A 19,653-nucleotide genomic window follows, 5' to 3' on the forward strand; every position below is an offset into this window, starting at 1 on the left:
ACAAACAATTATACAAAGACATACGGGTGATTAACATATTTTAATACAAACAATTATACAAAGACATACAGGTGATTAACATATTTTAATACAAAGGATTGAACAAAAGACATACAGGTGATTAACATATTTTAATACAAAGGATTGAACAAAAGACACAAAGAGAAAATCAATAATTAGATTAAAGCTAAATTACTTGATATCATCAAACTATTTATCCTTTTTGGACACGTTGGAATAATTGTGAAGAAAGACATAAATTCAAGTGAATATTAAATCATCATATAATGTAACACTGATATAAGAAATAAATAATTAGGTAATGTAGATAACAATAAGATAAATGGACGTCAAGAATAATAGAGAAAAATGAGACGGACGATAATAAACGCGAGATACAACTTAAGAAAATTCACCATAACCATCCACTGATCTCGTGATTGTTTTTTTCCCTATCAAAAACACTCATCAAAATTTATAATCACCTTTCTTTGATCTCTTAATTGCTATTTAAGGAAAAGATTGTGCGTACAAGTGCAAGACATATACGTTGATAATTACTGTCAGTAATTAAAAACATACCGTCGAATACTCTCCTGATGGCGGATGATGAACAGCGTCATTTAAACGGAAATCATAGCCTCGTCCTGTAACACAAACACCAGTAACTAGAGAATTGATCTTAATCAGGTACAAAGGATTGATGAGGTCTTTTTAAATGTCTTAATTAGTAACATGAGAACTATCCAGCTTACATAAATATCCTAATCGATAAACAGATAATCTTATAGATATGTTTACCAGTGATCAGAGAACTATACGAATTATATGGATATATTAATTAGTATTCACAAAACTGTCAAGTTTATATAGATATGTTTACCAGTGATCAGATAACTATACGAATTATATATTTTATCTATATTTGCAACCAGAAAACTGTTTATATAGTTGTCATTTCAACATAATCAGGCAAAAACAGGAAAATACCAACATCATCAGGCAAAAAAACAAAAAAAAAAAAAAATAAATAAATAAGAGGCCCAGAGGGCCTGTATCGCTAACCTGGTATTTTATTTTTTGTAATTTTTTTTTATTTTTAAGCATTTTTTTCAAATACATTTAACAACACATAAGCCTACACACTCCACACACAGAAACTTGCATACCTACATAGGATTGCAACTATTTGTGAATCAATAATTTAAGTATATTGTAGATAATATCCCAGTCAACACAACACTCCTATCTTCATAGTTGTCATCAGCTTTAGAATATTGCAATCAGGACTCAGGGCTAAACATTCATATCACATATATGTATATCTCTCTTTTTCACTTACATTTCGAAACCAACATACACTTTAGAGGAGAATAGCAGAGACAAAAAGAGACAAGCAGCAAGGAACAAGAGAGAGGACTTTGGGCTAATGGAAGAAAGAAAAAATATTACATGTGTATATTGAAAATCTAATATACATAGAAAAGTAATTTCATTCTTTGTAAAGTCTGCTAGTCCTGGAGAAATTTACAGCTGGTTGAGAGAGAGAGAGAGAGAGAGAGAGAGAGAGAGAGAGAGAGAGAGAGAGAGAGAGAGAGAGAGAGAGAGAGAGAGAGAGAGAGAGAGAGAGAGAGAGAGAGAGAGAGAGAGAGAGAGAGAGAGAGAGAGAGAGAGAGAGAGAGAGAGAGAGAGAGAGAGAGAGAGAGAGAGAGAGAGAGAGAGAGAGAGAGAGAGAGAGAGAGAGAGAGAGAGAGAGAGAGAGAGAGAGAGAGAGAGAGAGAGAGAGAGAGAGAGAGAGAGAGAGAGAGAGAGAGAGAGAGAGAGAGAGAGAGAGAGAGAGAGAGAGAGAGAGAGAGAGAGAGAGAGAGAGAGAGAGTGTGTGAGAGAGAGAGAGAGAGAGAGAGAGAGAGAGAGAGAGAGAGAGAGAGAGAGAGAGAGAGAGAGAGAGAGAGAGAGAGAGAGAGAGAGAGAGTATATAAATATATATTGACCTAGTAATTATATTATTATACGGCATCAGAGAGTAAAACCAACTGAGGGAAGACTACAGTATTGATATTACACAGTAAAATGAAACTACATCGTGCCTATATAATGCATGCAGTTATTTCAGCATAATCCATACATTATGTCTGAAGGTACTCATACAACAATAGACACATCATAAATCATACATTATTAAGGGTTTTCATTTTACAGTGAAGTATATTTACCTGCACAAATTATTATGCAATTTCTATCAAAGACTTCCATTTTCTCCTTTCATTTTCAAATCTGACCTTTTTGGAGTCCCCTTGACTATTTGCTATATATTTCTGAACAGAGTAGTATTCTTTGATAGAATTTACAAATGCATTAATGTTTAATTTTCTATGATAGCATCTAGTCTTATAGATATAATTCTTAATAATTATCAGTATTACATTGTCAATTTTCACCGATGTAAGCATTTGATGTTGTAATGAAAATCCAAAGAGAAATTTTTCTTTATCATAAGCAAAAGGAATAACAAGTGCTTCTAGAAGTACTTCAAGACTTTGTAAAATATTTTGTACTTCTTGACATTCCCACATGATGTGGATTATGGTTTTCTGTTCTACATTGCATAAGGGACAGAGTGGACTGACAACCAAACCTAATCTGTAGATAAAGGAGTTCGTTGTCAGAATGTGATGGACTAATCTATATTGAAACCACTGTAGTTTTGTATTTTTAGTTATTATAAAAGGAATTTTGTAGATTTCTTCCCATTGCAAATTATTCAATTGGATCTCATCCTCCCATTTTTTTTATACCAGTGAGAATAATATAATTTTTAATCATAAGATAAGACAAATCTTTAGACCCTTTTATCTTTTTATGAAAAAATAAACATTGATAGGTATAAAAGGATATTCAATTGAAACTGCCCTAGTATTTCCAAGATCAACTTGACCTAAATATGTTTTGATAGAAGATACCACGGTATGTAAGAAAATCTGTGTTTATTTGAAATAACTGGATAAATTCCTCAAAAGTATAGAAAATCCTAGTATCACTGTCATTTATAAAGTCATTCACAACAATAACGCCCTTTTCATACCATTTCTTATAAAATATAGTTTTACCCCCAATAGTTAGGCTCTCATTGTACCATAAAGGAGTTTTAAGATGAACTTTTCCCATACTTGCTTTACACAACTTAAACTATTGAATCTTGTCCATGCCAGAAAGACATCCTTCCAAAAATCATTTTTACAATTATTTTGACATAGTTTAATATACTCATTACCACAATTTGAAAGCATATGTAGGTCAATATATGTATTAAAAATGATTTGCCACTTTCCAGACTTTTAATACAGCCTCCTTACCCAACTTAACTTAAGCGAATCTATAAAGGATCTTATATTTACCATTTTGAGACCCCCTCTGTAATATTCTTGGGTTATGATATCCCTCTTAACTTTATCAGAACTCCCATTCCACAGTAATTGAAAAAGCATTTTATTTAACCTGTTCAAAAATTGATTGAATAAGTAAATTGAGGTAATAACAAAGATTTAATTAGCTGAATTCTCCCTATTGGAGTAAGTACTCTTCTACTCCATGTTTTAATTAGTAATTTTAGTTTAATTATTTTCTTATCAAAGTTCAATGTGGTGGTCTCATGCAGGTTAACACTTAATTCCATTCCAAGGAGAATAAACTTATTCTTTCCCCACTGTAAATTTAATTCAGGTAAAAACATATCTTCACTATAAATTTTACTTCCTATCCAGATCACCTGTGTTTTATCTATATTTCAACATAATCAGGAAAAAAAAAACAAGAAAATTCAAACATTTGAACATAATCATTCAAAAAACAACCAAGAAAATACAAATATTTCAACATAATCACAATCCAAACTCAAATTCAACGAGAAATTGTCTCGGTTTAGCACAGCTAAAATCAAATGTCTTCCATTCTCGAGAATGAAGTAGTTGTGGGATGAGTGAGTGTGTGTGCAATTGTATAGTTGTGCAAAATATTGTTCAAAGTTGAAAAACAGTCGTGCATATATACTGAAGGTGTTGATGAGGAAATTGATTGATGAATTATCAATGATTGCATAACTTGATAGAATATTAAAGCATGTTGGCAACATGTGGTAATTGGAATGTACAATTTGATTTTTGGGTAGTTTGTTGATAAATAGGACTTTTAAGAGTTGACTCTGAAGTGAAGATGTGACATTCATGTATTATAATAATCACTACAACGCATATCTTAAAGAGGTGTTATTAGAAAATGCACACTGGTGACAGACATGTAGTCATGTATGGACTAGTTTACTTTGTTGAAACAAACTTATGGTAAGGAAGAAGTTGATTTGTTATTTGTATTTTTGGTACAGAAACATTTGACATTTAGAAATCATTAATAAAATTAACTGATTAAATTGTGAGCATATGCTGTACATAGCAATACACAAAAAACTAAATTAATGCAATGTTCAGGTTACCTTACTTTTTACAAAGACGAAACTACAACTATCCAGTGATCGCCAGAAATGGTTGGTTGTCGAAGGTTTTGGAAAACATTTGCAACTGGTGTTGTATTCACAATGCTGATTTTAAAGTTGTGTTGTCTTGTTCTCCTTCTTCTTTGGCAGGTGAAATAATTTCTGAATGATTGGAATAGGTAGTTAATTGGCATAGGTCCATCAATCCAACTAAGCGTTGTAGACTTTGATTCACTGTATTGCATATGTGAAAGTATGGAGAGAATTTCATCATCTGATAAGTATGAGGGTGTATCACTGTGTTTGTTCAGAATCACATTGTACTTTATATGTGCAAAGGATTTAAAGCAGATTGAACACTTTGTGATTTCCACTCAGGTGACTTATGCAGAGTCCAAGCAACATGTGCTGCAATATAACCACATGATGGCCCAACTTGAAAGTTAGAAAAGGATTGTATCACATTATATCCAATGGATGGGAGCCATTCAGCTAAGTATTGTGCAATTTCATTTCCACTACCCATGTCAATGATTCGTACGTATTTACATTGTGCCTGTTGTGCAATATTACGCGGAACAGTTACTGGATGTTGCAGAGGAAATGTTGGTGTAATACCATCAGATGGAAATCCGAGAATTTCTTCAATATTGACAATAACATTAGAACTGTGTGATGTGATGAATTTGCGTTTTCTTTGGCAGTGACCGTTTTCTGGTTTTATTCTTTTGTTTACGTGTGAATGCTCGGGGTGGTGGTGTCTGTGCATTTTCTACCGCTGTAAACGTATTTGCGTCTTTAATTGATGGCAAAGGTTTCACATCGTTGCAAGTAGAATTTTGGGATTTGAGGCGATGGTCAGTGGGATGAACGACATCTGGTTCTTTTTGAGGTTCAATGATTGTAGGGTGTTACGGTGTACATTTATGGACACAGGGTCATGATAAGAGTAATAAGTTGACATCATTCCACTTTCCATTACTGAAGTGTCGTGTACATAAACATGACCCAGAAGTGTTCCAGCTAACGTTGTTGGCATCGTTATATGCTGAGAGAATCAAACACTTGTGAAGGATTTTATAATATACTGACTGTCTGGATGTGATATGTCTTCGTACAAATCTCCAACGACAGTTATTGTGTTGATTTTGCAATTTTTTGAAGAGTATTTTTTTCCGGAACACTTTGAAAGGAAGGCACATTGTGAGATGGATGCCTGTAGATAACTGTTAGAAGCAGTGGTTCTGGAATGTTTAATTCAAATGTTACTAGTTCCACTGTTGAGTTTGACATTGTTTGAATTATTTCATAAGTGCAGTTGTCTTTGAAGTAGCAAACTATTCCAGAAGATAAGGTTTTTCGTGGATCTTTCGGTATGATAGACACATTGGTATATCCAGGGAGATGATATTGAGTACTGACAAAGTCTTCTTTTTGATTTGAGATCCAGGTTTCTGTGAGGCAAATTATTTAGGCCTTTTGGATTTCTTTGTTTTGTACAATATCTTGGTAATTCACAGGTAATGATTGTATGTTATGGTGCCACAAGGGATTGCCTGGAGTAGTAACGAGTTGATACAGTCCATTGATGCTTTTGCTCTGCTGAGAGCTACGTATACCATACCTGCTCTGAATATTCCATCCATGGAAATGACAATTTCATTGAAGGTTTTGCCTTGAACTTTATGGATTGTTTAAGCCCATAATAACACTAGGGTTACATATGTCTTGTAATATCTATGATTTTAGTTTTGACTCTGTCTGTTGAACTAGAAAGGGGCACAGCTAAGTCTGGTAGCAAGTCTTTGCCTTCAAACTTGGATCGTAAGTTTATGCCAACGTTTGCATCATCGAATTGGACACATATGAATTCTGGCAAACAATCAGGTTGGGACCCTTTCATGATCTTTACAATTGTTCCGATAACACCATTTACAAGTCCATCACTGACGTCAAGATTCATGGTGGGCATAACTCTGGCTTGTTCACACAGTTCTAAGGTGGTTTTAAGGGAGGACTGTAAATTTGGAGACGTCCGCTTATATATTCTAGCAAGGATTTACTGATACTTCATCTGTGATGATGATAGCCACATTCTGTTCTCGATATATTTAGATTATCTTCATTAAGATGTTGATATGGCAGCGTTCTTCTTTTGATAGAAAATGAAGAATACACTGTCTGACCATAGTTATTGTATGCTGCAGTTCCTGTGAATTCAACAAGCATAATTGTGACATCATCAGGATTTTGAACCTGTCTTTGAAATATCTTTGAAGATTCATAATACAGACATTGGATAAGGTAGGACTTTCCTGTTGCAACACCCCCGTTAATGAAGATGTGGAATGGAGGAGGGTTTTGACCATGTAGTTTTTTAAGACTCCACTGTCTTACATAGTTGAATACTTGTCTTTGTTTCTCGTTTAAAGATCTTAGTTTCGTTTGCATAGAGTTGATATTGGTCATGAATTCACAACGAAGGAGTGCACTTTTCTGAGCAGTTTTACATGACGATGAAGCTGAAAGTTCAGGAATAGGTTCCTCTTTTGAGACCAATTAAAAATCTTGTTGAATTATTTTTTGTTTTCCATTTCATCTCTTTCTTTGTCTGTAGAAGGTGCAATGGATCTTCAAAGCCTATGTCTTTCATTTGTTCCCAAGTATCGACAAGATTGTCTTTTAATATTTCATACTTTAGATGTTTGTTAGAATTACATCTGATACCTTTTCTTTATTTGTATTTGTTAGAGAGTCTTATCATACATTTTTTCATAGTAGGACTCGTAAGTATCGAAGACTGCAGGTTTCAGTAGTTGACGATGTAGAGGAAAAAGGCAAATGATGTTAGCGAAGTTACGCTCTGGATCTTTGTCTAAGTTAAGTTTTGGATACCTTATCACTGCTGTTTCTTTATACGCATGGAAATAAATCCCATGTTGTTTAAAAGTGAAAATAAGTTTTAGTTATCATAACGTAGAGTACTGTCATTTGAGTCATGAGATTCATCTGATGTACATCAACCAATGACTCTGGAGTTTGAAGCAATGTCAGTCAAGCATATATCATTGAAATCTTCGGTTGTGCATTGTATCTATCGAAAATATCTGTCATCCAAATGTTAGAATCAGGGCTTTGACTTTGTAATACTTTCAGTGGTAGTGTTAAACGTGTACTTTGTGGATCAATGGGAAGCCAAACAACCTCTCTGGTACAAATTTTCAGACAAAGTCTGCATGTTCTGTAAACTGCTTCCATTACACTAACATCTAATCATATAGATGTGGCCTAAACGTCTTAGCTCAGATACAGAATCAGTATTTCTATCCTGCCTGGCTTCCTTTTGAGCAGACTTGATTGTTTGCGACAATTCACGCTCAGCTTTTGTTATATGTGATATTGTGTACATTGTACAGCTGTATGGGTCTATTACATACCGGATATCCATATTACCATTCCAAGCTTTCAGTAAAGTCGGATTGTAAGTATTCACCAGATATTTGAAGGGGATCTGTTCTATGTCACTGTTGATTTTGTGGATATGGCATTGAAAGACGCCTCCAACATGCTTTGATTTGTGCTAATAGTTTTGAAAAACTCTTCTGCTGTCAGATTAGAATCTAAATGTTCATGGACCCTTTACCATAATATTTGGAGAATAAGTTGAGCCTGTTCTTTGCCAATTGTTTTTTCATCGTTTTCAAGTCTATCAACATTTTTTGTTATGAACGTGTTTTTTGATGGTGGACGGGGAAAGTTAAATCTGCATTCTTTACCTCCATTGCGACATGACTTGGAATGTTTTTACTGTGCATATGAACTGTTTCTGGAGGTGTGTCACAACAAATGTATTTGTCCACAAATGCTGTTATTTCTGCACAGGTGATCTTTTAAAATACTGGTGCGTGTTTGACCCATACAAGTCCATGGTAGTGTGGCCAGCCTCTTGCTTGAAATTCAATGCGACCAATCATGTCTACAACTTGTCCAATAGGTCTGGAAGGAGACATTATGACATCATTGATGAAGTTGTGAAGTTTTTTGTCAAACATTCGTGTTGCTGCCTTGTTGAGTACAGATGGGTTGGATAATTTCAGGCCATCTGCGATCAGCTGCTGGCAAAGTAATAAAAATGTAGGTAGGCTTATTTGTCTGAGCATTGCAAAAGTATCTTGCATAGTTCTTTCCCAGTACATAGGTGATCCTCTGACATTTTGAAGAAGCCTTCATCATGTTTTAACACACTTTTCAATGCACTTGTCTCTTTGAGGGTTTCAGGTGTAACATGATCTGTGGATGATTTTCTGACTGCTATTGGTATTGATGACACTATATCATTCACTTCAGTTGAATACTGGGCAAAAAATATGTACTGTGGATAACTTGCAAATATTTTGTCATAACTAAAAAAGTCTTGCATTCAAATGTCTCTTCAGTGAAAGTTTTGTGTCTCTCTGATCAGAAAATGTGCCAGATCCAAATGGAAAGTGATATGGAAACGACTCAAATTCATGTTGAAGAACAGGTACTGGTTTGTATTTTTCTCCAGGAGCTAGAAATAAGATGAGGTCTTCACACATCTTAATCTATGAAGAGAAAGTATGCCCTGGACACGAAATTGTAAGAAGAAGAACAAGCAGAACAAGAGGAAACTCGTACAAAAACACAACATCAAAGTGCCAACATTTCATTATTATCAGGCAAAACACAACATGAAAATGCCAACATTTCCACATATCCAGGCAAAACACAACATGAAAATGCCAACACCTCCACATAACCAGGCAAAACACAACGTGAAATAACCAACATTTCATCATAATCAGGCAAAAACAAAAAGAAAATACAAAAATTTCAACATCAGGAAAAAAAAAAAAAAAAAAAAACCCAAAAAACAAGAAAATACCAACATTTCATCAAAATCATAATCAAAACTCAAATTCAATAAAGCTAAGGTAAAACATGAAAGATTCAGACGGAGACTTCTAAAAACTACATGGAGAAGAAAACACGATGTTCCGGAAGAGTTAGCCTCTTCTGCTTCTTCATGATACCCGAGATGTAAATCTTGGTCACTCATGTTCTCAAGTGAGATCACGATATACAACATTGGAACTTACAGAAGCAACCTAACTTAGAGATATCGAATAACAACTTGGACACCTGCTTGCTGAGATCAGAACGTGTTCATGTATTTATCGTTGTTACGCAATCGAGAGCATGTTTTGCACGTGCCGCTACTGGCGCATGTGCAATAAGTAGACAACAGACCATTGTGACAAGGACACCTACCCACCCTTAATTTTTGTAATCAGGTGAACGTCGTTTGGTTTTCTTTGTTTCTTCCTGTCACCAAGCAATCCAGATGTTGGTTATTCTGAGTACACAGTTGGCATACAGTTTGTGAGAGGAAAGATGGACTCCAAATGGTTCTTGCCCGAGACGGCAGTTTGGAAATGGGATGCCAATTCCATTTATTTATTTTTTCTATTTTTTGTTTTATTTTTGAAGAATTTACATGTAAAACAAACATACACAATACATGTACATGAAAACCCATAAACTCTGATTCATAAATGGATAATTATATACTGGATCATTCTCACTTGCACTCACACAAACAAAAGATGAAGAGAGGATAGAAAAAAAATTATTAAAAGATTGATTAAATTGGTTAACTTAACTGATTACCAATAAATCAGATAAAACCACAAATATTGTTGTACATTTAAGCGAACAGATTGTGTCCGTCCTAGTGACTAGTCGTACGAACTTTCCAGTAAAGAGTTTAAGTTATGAATAATAAATAACTTATGTTCGTTTGAGAGAACAGCAGATAAATGATCGTAACTGACCTGATTGATGCGTGTAATAGTCCTCAGCACCGCCGTAGTAGCCCATGAAACTGTCAAATCCCCGGTGATTAGGTGTGTACCTCCAGTCGCAGAAACCTAAATGCCATCTGTGACATTCAAAGCTACAGATACAACATTGATACATAAATTACATTGTTATGGTAATGGTATATGAGCCACCAGATATATTTGTGTGCGAAGGGAGGCAACACCTAATAACATGTTTACTCAAACTACTGTAAAATAGTAATATGTTTAGAGTGATCTCCCTTGAGGAGAAACTCGACCCCTGTGGAAAATATATAAAATGATGGACACTACAGATCTGGAACGAAGAAGAAATGTTGATTTTAATGAAAGTAACCTCTCATCCTACATCATCCTACAACAACATACTAGAAAATCCTTGTCCTTTTTTTTTTAAAAACGAAACAGACATTTACAAGATTATATGTAATATAGTTTATGTAAAATAGTTCGAAAATAATGGAAAATTAAACCGAGAAAGTTATTATCATCATTATTATTATTAAACGGGGATTTGGGTTGGGGTGGGCGCTTTAGTCTGAAGGAAGGGGAGGGCGGTTGGAAGGCGGACTTGGATGGGGGAAGAAATGTCGATCGCTTTATTAGGGAAGGAGAGGGCGGCGGGAAGGGGGGGATTGTTTGGAGGAGGTGGGTCGATCGCTCTAGTCAGAAGGGAGGAAGGGAGGGGCGGCGGGAAAGGGGACCTGGTTGGGGAAAGAGTATCGATCGCTTAAGTCTGAAGGGAGGGAGGGGCGGCGGGGAGGGGGTCTTGATTGGGGGAAGGATGGTCGATCGCTTTAGTCTAGGGGAGGTGAGGGCGGTGGGAAGGGGACTTGGATGGGGGAAGGAGGGACGATCGTTTTAGTCTGAAAGGAGGGAGGTGGCAGGGGGAAGTGGGACTAAGTTGTTGGAAGGAGGGTAGATCGCTAAAGTCTGAAGGGAGGGGGCGGCGGGAAGGGGGACTTGGTTGGAGGAAGGAGGATCGATCGTTTTAGTCTGAAGGGAGGAAGGGAAAGGCCGGCGGGAAGGGGGTTTGGTTAGGGGAAAGAGTGTCGATCGTTTAAGTCTGAAGGGAGGGAGGGATGGGGCGACGGGAAGGGCGATCTTGTTAGGGAAGGAGGGTCGATCGCTTTGGTCTGAAGGGAGGGAGGGAGAGGGCGGCGGGAAGGGGGACCTTGTTGGGGGAAGGTGGGTCGATCGCTTTAGTCTGAGGGAGGGGAGACGTGGTTAGGGGAAGGAGGGTCGAGCGCTTTAGTCTGAAGGGATTTGATTGGTGGAAAGTGGGTCGATCGCTTAAGTCTGAAGGGAGAGAAGGGAAGGAGGGAAAGGGGATTTGCTTGGGGTAAGGAGGGTCAATCTTGTTAGTCTAAAGGGAGGGAGGGAGCAGCGAGAAGGGGTACTTGGGTGGAGGAAGGAGGGTCGATCACTTAAGTCTGAGGGAGGAAGGGAGCGGCGGAAAGGGGGTCTTAGTTGGGAGAAAGAGTTTCGATCGTTTAATTCTGAGGGGAGGGAAAGGGCGGTGGGAAGGGGACCTGTTTGGAGAAAGGAGGTTGTTCGCTTAAGTCTGAAGGGAGGGAAGGGGCAGCAGGAAGGAGGACATGGTTGGGGGAAGGAGGGTTGATCGCTTTAGTCTGAGGGAGGGAAGGGAAGATGGGAAGGGCGACTCGGTTGGGGGAAGGAGGGTCGATCGTTTTAATCTGAAGGGAGGGGGCGGCGGAAAGGGGGACTTGGTTAGGGGAAGGAGTGTCAATCACTTTAGTCTGAAAGGAGGGAGGGGGCGGGGGGGAATTGGGACTTGGTTGTGGGAAGGAGGGTCGATTCCTTTAGTCTGAAGGGAGGGAAGGGGCGGTAGGAAGGGGGGCTTGGTTGTAGGAAGGATGGTCGTTCGCTGTGGGAGGGAAGAGAAGATTGGAAGGGGGACTTCGGTGGAGGAAGGAGGGTCGATGGTTGACCAGTAAAACTGAGTACTTACTTCCCGACCATGTGGGTTGCATAACCTAGCTCATTTAGCTTCTCCGGGAGAAGGGTAAAATTTGAGGGTAAAAACTTCGGCTGGGAATCTTGGATGATGCCATGCTGAAATCGACAACATGGTCTAACATCTTTAATCAAAGAATAAGCAACTGCTTAAATCGTAATATTTAAGACATAAATGAACGATAAATATAAATCATTATGTGTCAAAACTTCTAACACCAGCTAGGTCACTGTTAGAGGGATTATGTCTCTAGACTTCTAACACCAGCTAGATCACTGTTGGAGGGATTATGTCTCTTGGCTTCTAACACCAGCTAGGTCACTGTTAGAGGGATTATGTCTCTAGACAAGGCTTCTACCACCAGCTAGATCACTGTTAGAGGGATTATGTCTCTAGACTTCTAACACCAGCTAGATCACTGTTAGAGGGATTATGTCTCTAGACTTCTAACACCAGCTAGGTCACTGTTAGAGGGATTATGTCTCTAGACAAGGCTTCTAACACCAGCTAGGTCACTGTTAGAGCGATTATGTCTCTAGACTTCTAACACCAGCTAGGTCACTGTTAGAGGGATTATGTCTCTAGGCTTCTAACACCAGCAGAATCACTGTTAGAGGGATTATGTCTCTAGACAAGGCTTCTAACACCAGCTAGATCACTGTTAGAGGGATTATGTCTCTAGACAAGGCTTCTAACACCAGCTAGATCACTGTTAGAGGGATTATGTCTCTAGACAAGGCTTCTAACACCAGCTAGATCACTGTTAGAGGGATTATGTCTCTAAACAAGGCTTCTAACACCAGCTAGATCACTGTTAGAGGGATTGTGTCTCTAGACTTCTAACATCAGCTAGATCAATGTTAGAGGGATTATGTCTCTAGACAAGTCTTCTAACACCAGCTAGGTCACTGTTAGAGGGATTGTGTCTCTAGACTTCTAACACAGGCTAGGTCACTGTTAGAGCGATTATGTCTCTATACAAGGCTTCTAACACCAGCTAGATCACTGTTAGAGGGATTATGTCTCTAGACTTCTAACACCAGCTAGGTCACTGTTAGAGGGATTATGTCTCTAGACTTCTAACACCAGCTAGGTCACTGTTAGAGGGATTATGTCTCTAGACAAGGCTTTTAACACCAGCTAGATCACTGTTAGAGGGATTATGTCTCTAGACAAGGCTTCTAACACCAGCTAGATCTCTGTTAGAGGGATTATGTCTCTAGAAAAGGCTTCTAACACCAGCTAGATCACTGTTAGAGGGATTATGTCTCTAGACAAGGCTTCTAACACCAGCTAGATCACTGTTAGAGGGATTATGTCTCTAGACTTCTAACACCAGCTAGATCACTGTTAGAGGGATTATGTCTCTAGACTTCTAACACCAGCTAGATCACTGTTAGAGGGATTATGTCTCTAGACTTCTAACACCAGCTAGGTCACTGTTAGAGGGATTATATCTCTAGACAAGGCTTCTAACACCAGCTAGATCACTGTTAGAGGGATTATGTCTCTAGACTTCTAACACCAGCTAGATCACTGTTAGAGGGATTATGTCTCTAGAAAAGGCTTCTAACACCAGCTAGATCACTGTTAGAGGGATTATGTCTCTAGACTTCTAACACCAGCTAGATCACTGTTAGAGGGATTATGTCTCTAGACAAGGCTTCTAACACCAGCTAGATCACTGTTAGAGGGATTATGTCTCTAGAAAAGGCTTCTAACACCAGCTAGATCACTGTTAGAGGGATTATGTCTCTAGACTTCTAACACCAGCTAGATCACTGTTAGAGGGATTATGTCTCTAGACTTCTAACACCAGCTAGATCAATGTTAGAGGGATTATATCTCTAGACAAGGCTTCTAACACCAGCTAGATCACTGTTAGAGGGATTATGTCTCTAGACAAGGCTTCTAACACCAGCTAGATCACTGTTAGAGGGATTATGTCTCTAGACTTCTAACACCAGCCAGATCACTGTTAGAGGGATTATGTCTCTAGACTTCTAACACCAGCCAGATCACTGTTAGAGGGATTATGTCTCTAGACTTCTAACACCAGCTAGGTCACTGTTAGAGGGATTATGTATCTAGCCTTCTAACACTAGCTAGATCACTGTTAGAGGGATTATGTCTCTAGACTTCTAACACCAGCCAGATCACTGTTAGAGGGATTATGTCTCTAGACTTCTAACATCAGCTAGGTCACTGTTAGAGGGATTATGTCTCTAGGCTTCTAACACCAGCTAGATCACTGTTAGAGGGATTATGTCTCTAGACTTCTAACACCAGCTAGATCACTGTTAGAGGGATTATGTAGACTCTAACACCAGCCAGATCACTGTTAGAGGGATTATGTCTCTAGACTTCTAACACCAGCTAGGTCACTGTTAGAGGGATTATGTCTCTAGACAAGGCTTCTAACACCAGCTAGATCACTGGTAGAGGGATTATGTCTCTAGACTTCTAAACACCAGCTAGATCTAGATCACTGTTAGAGGGATTATGTCTCTAGACAAGGCTTCTAACACCAGCTAGATCACTGGTAGAGGGATTATGTCTCTAGACTTCTAACACCAGCTAGGTCACTGTTAGAGGGATTATGTCTCTAGACTTCTAACACCAGCTAGATCACACCAGCTAGGTCACTGTTAGAGGGATTATGTCTCTAGGCTTCTAACACCAGCTAAGATCACTGTTAGAGGGATTATGTCTCTAGACTTCTAACACCAGCTAGATCACTGTTAGAAGGTTTATGTCTCTGAGGCTTCTAACACCAGCTAGATCACTGTTAGAGAGATTATGTCTCTAGACAAGGCTTCTAACACCAGCTAGATCACTGTTAGAGAGATTATGTCTCTAGACAAGCCTTCTAACACCAGCTAGATCACTGTTAGAGGGATTATCTCTCTAGACTTCTAACACCAGCTAGATCACTGTTAGAGGGATTATGTCTCTAGATATCTAACACCAGCCAGATCACTGTTAGAGGGATTATGTCTCTAGACTTCTAACACCAGCTAGATCACTGTTAGAGGGATTATATCTCTAGACAAGGCTTCTAACACCAGCTAGATCACTGTTAGAGGGATTATGTCTCTAGACTTCTAACACCAGCTAGATCACTGTTAGAGGGATTATGTCTCTAGACAAGGCTTCTAACACCAGCTAGATCACTGTTAGAGGGATTATGTCTCTAGAAAAGGCTTCTAACACCAGCTAGATCACTGTTAGAGGGATTATGTCTCTAGACTTCTAACACCAGCTAGATCACTGTTAGAGGGATTATGTCTCTAGACTTCTAACACCAGCTAGATCACTGTTAGAGGGATTATGTCTCTAGACCAGGCTTCTAACACCAGCTAGATCACTGTTAGAGGGATTATGTCTCTATACAAGGCTTCTAACACCAGCTAGATCACTGTTAGAGGGATTATGTCTCTAGACTTCTAACACCAGCCAGATCACTGTTAGAGGGATTATGTCTCTAGACTTCTAACACCAGCCAGATCACTGTTAGAGGGATTATGTCTCTAGACTTCTAACACCAGCTAGGTCACTGTTAGAGGGATTATGTCTCTAGCCTTCTAACACTAGCTAGATCACTGTTAGAGGGATTATGTCTCTAGACTTCTAACACCAGCCAGATCACTGTTAGAGGGATTATGTCTCTAGACTTCTAACACCAGCTAGGTCACTGTTAGAGGGATTATGTCTCTAGGCTTCTAACACCAGCTAGATCACTGTTAGAGGGATTATGTCTCTAGACTTCTAACACCAGCCAGATCACTGTTAGAGGGATTATGTCTCTAGACTTCTAACACCAGCTAGGTCACTGTTAGAGGGATTATGTCTCTAGACAAGGCTTCTAACACCAGCTAGATCACTGTTAGGCTTCTAACACCAGCTAGATCACTGTTAGCAGGGATTATGTCTCTAGACTTCTAACACCAGCCAGATCACTGTTAGAGGGATTATGTCTCTAGACAAGTCTTCTAACACCAGCTAGATCAATGTTAGAGGGATTATGTCTCTAGACAAGGCTTCTAACACCAGCTAGATCACTGGTAGAGGGATTATGTCTCTAGACAAGGCTTCTAACACCAGCTAGATCACTGTTAGAGGGATTATGTCTCTAGACTTCTAACACCAGCTAGATCACTGTTAGAGCGATTATGTATCTAGACTTCTAACACCAGCTAGATCACTGTTAGAGGGATTATGTCTCTAGACTTCTAACACCAGCTAGGTCACTGTTAGAGGGATTATATCTCTAGACAAGGCTTCTAACACCAGCTAGATCACTGTTAGAGGGATTATGTCTCTAGACTTCTAACACCAGCTAGATCACTGTTAGAGGGATTATGTCTCTAGAAAAGGCTTCTAACACCAGCTAGATCACTGTTAGAGGGATTATGTCTCTAGACAACTTCTAACACCAGCTAGATCACTGTTAGAGGGATTATGTCTCTAGACAAGGCTTCTAACACCAGCTAGATCACTGTTAGAGGGATTATGTCTCTAGAAAAGGCTTCTAACACCAGCATCACTGTTAGAGGGATTATGCTAGATAACAACACCAGCTAGATCACTGTTAGAGGGATTATGTCTCTAGACTTCTAACACCAGCTAGATCACTGTTAGAGGGATTATATCTCTAGACAAGGCTTCTAACACCAGCTAGATCACTGTTAGAGGGATTATGTCTCTAGACAAGGCTTCTAACACCAGCTAGATCACTGTTAGAGGGATTATGTCTCTAGACTTCTAACACCAGCCAGATCACTGTTAGAGGGATTATGTCTCTAGACTTCTAACACCAGCCAGATCACTGTTAGAGGGATTATGTCTCTAGACTTCTAACACCAGCTAGGTCACTGTTAGAGGGATTATGTATCTAGCCTTCTAACACTAGCTAGATCACTGTTAGAGGGATTATGTCTCTAGACTTCTAACACCAGCCAGATCACTGTTAGAGGGATTATGTCTCTAGACTTCTAACATCAGCTAGGTCACTGTTAGAGGGATTATGTCTCTAGGCTTCTAACACCAGCTAGATCACTGTTAGAGGGATTATGTCTCTAGACTTCTAACACCAGCCAGATCACTGTTAGAGGGATTATGTCTCTAGACTTCTAACACCAGCTAGGTCACTGTTAGAGGGATTATGTCTCTAGACAAGGCTTCTAACACCAGCTAGATCACTGGTAGAGGGATTATGTCTCTAGACTTCTAACACCAGCCAGATCACTGTTAGAGGGATTATGTCTCTAGACAAGGCTTCTAACACCAGCTAGATCAATGGTAGAGGGATTATGTCTCTAGACAAGGCTTCTAACACCAGCTAGATCACTGGTAGAGGGATTATGTCTCTAGACTTCTAACACCAGCTAGGTCACTGTTAGAGGGATTATGTCTCTAGACTTCTAACACCAGCTAGATCACTGTTAGAGGGATTATGTCTCTAGACTTCTAAAACAAGCTAGGTCACTGTTAGAGGGATTATGTCTCTAGGCTTCTAACACCAGCTAGGTCACTGTTAGAGGGATTATGTCTCTAGCCTTCTAACACCAGCTAGATCCCTGTTAGAAGGTTTATGTCTCTTGACGTCTAACCCCAGCTAGATCACTGTTAGAGAGATTATGTCTCTAGACAAGGCTGCTAACACCAGCTAGATCACTGATAGAGAGATTATGTCTCTAGACAAGCCTTCTAACACCAGCTAGATCACTGTTAGAGGGATTATCTCTCTAGACTTCTAACACCAGCTAGATCACTGTTAGAGCGATTATGTCTCTAGGCTTCTAACACCAGCCAGATCACTGTTAGAGGGATTATGTCTCTAGACTTCTAACACCAGCTAGATCACTGTTAGAGGGATTATATCTCTAGACAAGGCTTCTAACACCAGCTAGATCACTGGTAGAGGGATTATGTCTCTAGACAAGGCTTCTAACACCAGCTAGATCACTGTTAGAGGGATTATGTCTCTAGATCACTGTTAGAGGGATTAGGCTTCTAACACCAGCTAGATCACTGTTAGAGGGATTATGTCTCTAGACAACTTCTAACACCAGCTAGATCACTGTTAGAGGGATTATGTCTCTAGACTTCTAACACCAGCTAGGTCACTGTTAGAGGGATTATGTATCTCTTCTAACACCAGCTAGATCACTGTTAAGGTCTCTAGACTTCTAACACCAGCTAGATCACTGTTAGAGGGATTATGTCTCTAGACTTCTAACACCAGCTAGATCACTGTTAGAGGGGGATTATGTCTCTAGGCTTCTAACACCAGCTAGATCACTGTTAGAGGGATTATGTCTCTAGAGGGATTATGTCTCTAGACAAGGCTTCTAACACCAGCTAGATCCATGTTAGAGGGATTATGTCTCTAGACAACTTCTAACACCAGCTAGATCACTGTTAGAGGGATTATGTCTAGAGCTAGATCTAACACCAGCTAGATCACTGTTAGAGGGATTATGACTTCTAACACCAGCTAGACTTCTAACACCAGCTAGATCACTGTTAGAGGGATTATGTCTCTAGACAACTTCTAACACCAGCTAGGTCACTGTTAGAGGGATTATGTCTCTTCTAACTTCTAACACCAGCTAGATCACTGTTAGAGGGATTATGTCTCTAGACTTCTAACACCAGCCAGATCACTGTTAGAGGGATTATGTCTCTAGACTTCTAACACCAGCTAGGTCACTGTTAGAGGGATTATGTCTCTACTGTTAGAGGGATTATGTCTCTAGGCTTCTAACACCAGCTAGATCACTGTTAGAGGGATTATGTCTCTAGACTTCTAACACCAGCTAGATCACTGTTAGAGGGATTATGTCTCTAGACTTCTAACACCAGCTAGGTCACTGTTAGAGGGATTATGTCTCTAGACAAGGCTTCTAACACCAGCTAGATCACTGGTAGAGGGATTATGTCTCTAGACAAGGCTTCTAACACCAGCTAGATCACTGTTAGAGGGATTATGTCTCTAGACTTCTAACACCAGCTAGGTCACTGTTAGAGGGATTATGTCTCTAGACTTCTAACACCAGCTAGATCACTGTTAGAGGGATTATGTCTCTAAACTTCTAAAACAAGCTAGGTCACTGTTAGAGGGATTATGTCTCTAGACTTCTAACACCAGCTAGGTCACTGTTAGAGGGATTATGTCTCTAGGCTTCTAACACCAGCTAGGTCACTGTTAGAGGGATTATGTCTCTAGCCTTCTAACACCAGCTAGATCCCTGTTAGAAGGTTTATGTCTCTAGACGTCTAACCCCAGCTAGATCACTGTTAGA

General features: G+C 39.1%; 1 protein-coding gene across 1 annotated transcript in view; it reads right to left on the minus strand.

Annotated features, from left to right (window-relative positions):
• LOC132547770 (arylsulfatase J-like) overlaps positions 1 to 19,653 on the minus strand; it is a 41,897-nt gene that overhangs the window by 9,507 nt on the left and 12,737 nt on the right. Inside the window, exons 4-6 of the mRNA XM_060211570.1 lie at positions 12,341 to 12,444; positions 10,342 to 10,448; positions 583 to 647 (exon numbers count right to left, since the gene is read on the minus strand). Of these exons, the coding sequence (XP_060067553.1) occupies positions 583 to 647; positions 10,342 to 10,448; positions 12,341 to 12,444 (276 nt within the window). The remainder of the gene's footprint in view (positions 1 to 582; positions 648 to 10,341; positions 10,449 to 12,340; positions 12,445 to 19,653) is intronic.

Source organism: Ylistrum balloti, unplaced genomic scaffold (genome assembly GCF_031769215.1).
Source record: "Ylistrum balloti isolate Yb309-2 unplaced genomic scaffold, AGI_CSIRO_Ybal_v1 Utg369976, whole genome shotgun sequence".
Lineage (NCBI taxonomy): Eukaryota > Metazoa > Mollusca > Bivalvia > Pectinida > Pectinidae > Ylistrum > Ylistrum balloti.